The sequence below is a fragment of the Amia ocellicauda genome, chromosome 6, assembly GCF_036373705.1.
Source record: "Amia ocellicauda isolate fAmiCal2 chromosome 6, fAmiCal2.hap1, whole genome shotgun sequence".
Classification (NCBI taxonomy): Eukaryota; Metazoa; Chordata; class Actinopteri; order Amiiformes; family Amiidae; genus Amia; species Amia ocellicauda.
The window spans coordinates 27,414,830-27,421,526 of NC_089855.1; the positions used below are offsets into that span (position 1 = coordinate 27,414,830).

Below are 6,697 nucleotides of genomic sequence, written 5' to 3' on the forward strand. Positions count from 1 at the left end.
TGGATCTTGCATGACCATACCCATAATGCAATGCTATAGGATGGATAGGTTCAGTAGCTCAGCAATATTCCCTTGGTTGTAGTGTCAGATGGGGTGGAGAGCTGTTAGTACTGACATCTCTTCTCCTCCATTTACTTAATATTCTTATTCACATTCAAAAACAATGATCAGTTCCACAATTTTATGGATGGAGGCCAACAAACCATCAGCACCAGTGATTATTCAATGAATAAATGCATACATACATACATATACTGCTACAAGAGATCAATAAGTGACAATTAGGTAAGTGATATACCTGGATGACTAAGTTTTTCCCAGCGAATGCCATTTTAAAATTCCTATTAAGGCCAAGGAAACCGTTTAGCTTTACCTGCCTGCTGCCGTTTTCAAGAGCTTCTTAACTTCTTTGGTGCTGCAAGTGTGTTTTCCATGAATGGACACAAAAGCAGTGCAATTTTCAGGTGGTGACTCATCCACAGCAACCTGGAAAAAGCAAAAGCATCTCGCAATGAACATTTCAAGCATATCATTTGTGCGTGTGGGCATTAAAAAATTCGAATAAATGAAAAACCCAGACACAGCCACACAATAATACACAGGCAAGGGGGTGGACAAACAGACAAAGTAGATGAGACAGATGGATAAGTGCATAGATAGGATTTAGAGAGAAGAAAAACAACATTGCCAAATTACAAATATACCATTACATTGATATTGGTTTAAATGTAATCAGTCAAACAGCCTGGACTTGTTTTTAATTTTAGATAGTGGGCACACTGTAGTATTACTTGATAAGATGCAGCTTAAGTAAATTAGTTTTTGACAGTACCTGTTCATTATACAGTAGGGAAACGGAGCTTGGCTTTGAAGCCCCAGACCACAGACTTTGGGCTCAAGAACTAATACACTAAAGTGATGTCATAGAGCAAATGCAATTACTAAAGCTTCTGCAAAATGTAATACAATACAGAGCTTCTCTTTCTCGTTGTACTTTAACCCCAGTCTAAAAACGAACAGAGACTGGATTGGGTGGGGTGGGGGAAGGACAGGTTGAAGCTGAAAGTTTAGCAATTACTATAAGCTGCTTTTATAGATAAACAGCACATCACATTTGATTGTAAAATACCTTTATTTATGTTTTAAATTGTGCCCTATAGTCATTCACAACGCCTTTGATAAAGAAAGCATCAACCACAATTGAGATTTTCCACGTGACAGCAGCGAATATGCTCAGAGATCATTTTAAACCAGCTCATACGAAGAAAAGGCCACTTTTCAATCGTCCTTGTGGCATTTCTAAAATAATGTGGCAATCAAAAGAGCTGGTCAGTGCAGCGAACTCCTCAAAACTCAGCCTGAGGGGGTCTCTCCCAAAACAACCAGGCATCAGGCCTTGTCATGCACTGTTTGAATGGTCAAATTATGCATCACAGTATTTTAAATCACCAGCAAATGCATTTCAGTTGCTCTCCACGGTAAAAGAACATGAATCAGGAAATGCATAAACCCTACTAATGTAATCCTAACCTACTGCTGTTAAAGACAAAACTATTGCCTTAATGTCTAGGAACTAAATAAAGCCAGCTAACAAATAACTGCAATATCCTGATTTTATATTGTTGTTTGCCATTTTCATCGGGAGAAGAAAAAAGAAAATAAATTACATTTTCCAGTGCAATTCTCTAGGATTTCTGGTTTATTGTAGTGCCCTCTTACCTGCTGAAATGCATATACTGCCGGAGAATACGCTCTCAAGGACAGGGCAAACTTGAGAAGATTGACTTGAAGATCAGTAACAAATTGTCCAGCCTTTTTCATTATCAAGTTGTAATAAGACCGTACAGACTCTATACGGGGAACAAAGGACAAGAAATTACACATTTGAATGTAGACCTACATTTCAAAGGCACAGTATAATTAAGTCTGACACCAGGTTACTGGGTGTATAAAGAGTTGCTGGGGGTCTCTGTGTTATGTTAGGTATAGATATAGAGGATGGTGTTGTCAAATGCTAGAAAGGGATTAGAAAGACTGGTATATTGTATAGATATGATTAAAATAACTGCCACCAAACACAGAGGCAATCTCTAGATTTCCCACAACACTTCCATACTTGTGCTATAAATATTTGTGACTGCTCTGTTTTACACTTGTGGTTTCGCATACACATTATGTCTATTTGAAGGCTCACTTTCAGACAGTGGGGCTCTATGCAATTAAAGAGCATGCATGATTGTCAGTTTTCATTGCTTGAGCTGCTCTTTATTGTAATTGTGAGCTGCTGTACACGAAGGAGGAAAATATATTGGCACCACTGCTATTAATTCTGCTATTCATCAGTGCGAGAAAACACTGCAATTAACAGCTTACGCCTCAACACAAGCAGTAAATGCTTGTTCAACTTTGGGTAAAATTTGCATAGACTATCATTATATCAATGTTTTAATGGTGCATTTTGGGTTGTTTTGACTAAAGAAAATATATTAACTATTATAATAATCTTTGTTAGTATGACTTACCACCATTCTTATATACTGTAAGTTCTCGAACAGTGTCCACAAACTGCCAAAATTTGTCTTCGCCACCTTCAGCAATAAACTCACTTAAGAGACAACACACAAAAGAAAATACAAAATAAAACAGACTATGTATAGAGAGTATTACCATAACATTTCACTGGGAAATAAAAAATTATTTACAAACATCAGAGAAGGACACTGATATCTTGCAACAATCACAGAACACAAATATTACTCAGTGACCAGAAGCAGACTAATGAACAGATCTCCAACATAATGTACACTATTAGCACTGGTTTTAGGAAAAGCAGAGTTGTCTGCTTTAATTAAATAGCAGCATACGTGAATCTAATTTCAGTTTTACCTCTGTGCTGCACTCTAATATACAGACACAGATAGATACACAACTAAAATCTCACTTTTTCATTCCCTGACATAACACTGGAAATGAGACTCAATACAATAGGCACTTTGGTGAATAAAGGACACAAACCAAGCTGTGATACCCACCTGGTCTCTAGTAGAAGTGGCGTAGCTGGCCACTTGGCACTTAAACTGGCAGTCACCCCTTTTGTGGCGGCAAGAACGCATGGAGTGTTCAGTGACAGCACCAGCAGAAAGAGGAGATACATCTTTTTGGGATGCTGAAGCAATAAAGCAGTAAAACAGCTCACTTTGCATACCTCTGCACAAACAATGTCCCATTTAAGCAATGTAGTTTATACTTATCATAATAGCCAAAGTAACAATATTGACCATTTGCAGAATGCCAATGAGCTTTAATACGTGTGTCAATCATAAGATCACCCCACACACAGATTAAACAACAATTAAAGTATTTTAGGTCAAGAAGAAGCAGCATCAAAATGACTTTGTAGACTATTAGCACGTGATCTGTTATATGCATGTATTATTTCATTAAAAACAATAAAAACTAAAAAAAAAAACACATTGACACTGTCTTGCAAATGCGAATGGCTTATGGATTTGTTTGAAACATAAAAGATGACAGTGAAGGTTAATACCCATTAAGTTTCGGTAACGTTATTCAAAAAGGTTAAATTATAATGGGAATGGGGGAATGGGGAAAAAAAAAAAAAGATGTGTAAATATAAGATTCCAAAACTTAAAATCAATAATTTAGTGGGAAGAAAACCAGTAGGATGATCTGATTGGATAGATTGATATATATCTATATCTATATAGTTAATAAATACATAGATACAAATAAATACGTTAAGGATATATCTAGCGTCTATGTGTTTAAAAAGCAAAACGATACATTCTGTTAATAATAATAATAATAATAATAATAATAATAATAATAATAATAATAATAATAACAATAACTGCGGAAAACTATAGCGGTTTACTAGATTTATAACAGTACACAATGTATTTATGGATTTATTATTTACATCTAATAGACCAATAACTCATAACTGTCTACTACAATGAATGCAGGTTTAATAAGGCACAATTCCCCATATAAAGAAAACCTGTAAATACACCCGTAGAAACTATGCTTTACAAGTGTTTATATGGCAGGCTTTGTTTGGGACATTATAACGCAATAACATCAGTCGCACTGCCACGTAAGACATGTTGCTACCGGCTGGGGGGTTTCTGTAACAAACTAGGTGAGCAAGCAATAGGCTGTATATTATTACTGTCACAGATCTTAGTCTGTGAATTTCACAACGGATAAAACAACAGCAGGCAGTACATTCACAACACTACAAGAAACACGAAAACAAATCAAAACATCTGAAATTAAAACTTTGTTCGCTTTACAGTCTTGCTTCATTTCTAGCTGCACATACGGACATGCAGTTCGGGGAACTGACCTAGAAGCCAACGCAATTCGTTTTTTTCTTATTTATACGTGTTGTGATTTTATTCGGGCAGCACAACTGTCTCCGTTATAACTCATTCATTTACTTGAGAAAGTGTCTTCCTTACCCCAGTCTGACTGGCCGCTGCCATCTTGGGGTCCTTGTAGAACTACACTTGTCTCGCTTGCTTACATTTCAACTCACATTTATTAGCGGATTTTTTACTTTCCAGGACTGCACACCCATGCAACATATTGTACATTGTAACTTTGCACCTGGTAACTCAGTCATAGTGGATTATCCCTTTACATAACTGTTTTAAAGTGAGTTGGTCTGCTATCAGGCATTTATATGGGCGACTATTTAAATCTTAGATCTGAAGCGCGTTCAGCACTGTAACATGTTACAATATATGTCTATGAGAATCGGTGACAAATATAGAGAAATAGGGTATATACTACAACTACTATAATATTATTAATACTACTCTTATTAATATTATAGTGTCTGTCTTTGAACTCCATAGTAGCATATGAAAAGTATATGTACATGTACATGTATGTCTTTAACAAATATGATACATAAATGAATGAATTAATTAATTAATTAATGGTGGCTTTCAATTACATTACATAGCTGCACAGCAATAACACTTAATTATACTACGAGACAATCAGTAATCACACACCTTTTATAATGAAAATCAAGGTATTTTATTTCTTGATAAATATGAGTTAATATCAATCTGAAAATCTGAAACAAGATTAATTAACTTAGTAATTAATTACTAATTAATCGCCAATTTATAGTAACAACTTTTATGATTTTGTATTTTTCATTAATGATTGATCTGAGACCTGTAATGTGTCTCCTGAACTCTCTCTCTCTCTCTCTCTCTCTCTCTCTCTCTATATATATATATATATATATATATATATATATATATATATATATATATATATATGTTATAAGGTCTACTTTGATGTAGAAAAAAAATTAAATCAATAATTTGCAATATATGCATGAAAAAATAGAAATGTAGTTTTAATGAATGATTAATTCAAGAGAAATAACTAAATGTTAAACTGTTCATGTATATGATAGGCTTTACAAAACTATATTCTCCAAATTTACCAGGCCTCTGTCTGTGATATGGGCTCGCTGGCTTCCTATACTGGTTATAGTGTACAGTACTGGCATTGTATCTGCATTTATGGTTATTAGATTTTCTCAGATATTTGCTTTCTTAATCATTTGTGGTGGTGGTGGTGGGGGGGTGTTATGGATGTGGTTATAATATATTAGGACTACCTTGATTAATCGATTAATCGGGACTTTTAATCAAATAATGAATTGATCTTCGATCGTTATCTTCGTTTATTTCTATTTTCTCTCTCATTATAATGACTGGCGATTATAGGTTAAATTATAAAGTCGGCTAATCACACGAGAAGTTACATCCATCTAGCGTCACATCAGAGCCTACAGCAGCTTTTCCTCCACTAATTGGAGGATTACAGGCCGCTAAAAAGTACAGTTGGGTTTTTGATTCAAAATGGATTCAGAAGGAAACAAAGATTTTCTGTTTAATTTGCAAGCGATGCTTTTCAACAAGGGCGGTGTGAGCAGTTTACAGTGTCATTTGAGAGCAAGACACCCGTTTGCAGTAGCGCGATGGAAGGCTCTGTCCACTTGCGCTGAACAGGCAGGGCTGGAGAGCTTCACTGAAAAAACAGTGAGTAGGCTAATAGTTTTTGTGTTTAAAAATATATATGCGTTTCTATTTTGTAATATCAATGCCTAGAATTGATGAAAGTACTACTGTGTAGCACAACCACTGATGTTACACTTATACGTGCCAGATTAATCTACCGATTAATCAACTAATGCCAACTGATTAACCGATCACACATTTTAATCGACTGATAGCCCTAATATATATTTATATATTTGCAACATATTATAAGTTTGAGCAGGAAAAGGGTTATAAACTGAACTGATTGGAGCAGTCAGGCATATACAGTAGTTGGAGTTTAACAAATAATGCATAGTTTAGTTTAGGTATTGGACATGTAGGCTATGTATTAATATTAACACTGATCTGAAAAATGTACCTACAAAAGTAACAAAGAATGTGAGGAAATAAAATCATTCGTGTTAAAATCAAAGAAAGAGAAACGATTTTGCCGCAAGTCTCCAGCTGGGAACAATTTATCTGTATTGGTATTCTTCACTCAACACTGTTATGTTCAATTGATTCAGTCTCCATTCCGGCAATTTGTCTGCATTTCCTTGTATGTATGGTAGTTTACAATCCCAGTCATGAGAATATTTGACAGT

General features: G+C 35.2%; 1 protein-coding gene across 2 annotated transcripts in view; it reads right to left on the reverse strand.

Annotated features, from left to right (window-relative positions):
* Positions 1-4,513, reverse strand: part of uggt2 (UDP-glucose glycoprotein glucosyltransferase 2) — a 74,756-nt gene extending 70,243 nt beyond the window's left edge. For both annotated transcript variants that reach the window (XM_066706714.1, XM_066706713.1), the window contains exons 1-5: positions 4,485-4,513; positions 3,033-3,166; positions 2,523-2,605; positions 1,720-1,850; positions 374-486 (exon numbers count right to left, since the gene is read on the reverse strand). In XM_066706714.1, coding sequence (XP_066562811.1) covers positions 374-486; positions 1,720-1,850; positions 2,523-2,605; positions 3,033-3,166; positions 4,485-4,508 — 485 coding nt within the window. In that variant the 5' untranslated portion in view covers positions 4,509-4,513. The remainder of the gene's footprint in view (positions 1-373; positions 487-1,719; positions 1,851-2,522; positions 2,606-3,032; positions 3,167-4,484) is intronic.
* Positions 4,514-6,697: the final 2,184 nt, after the last annotated feature.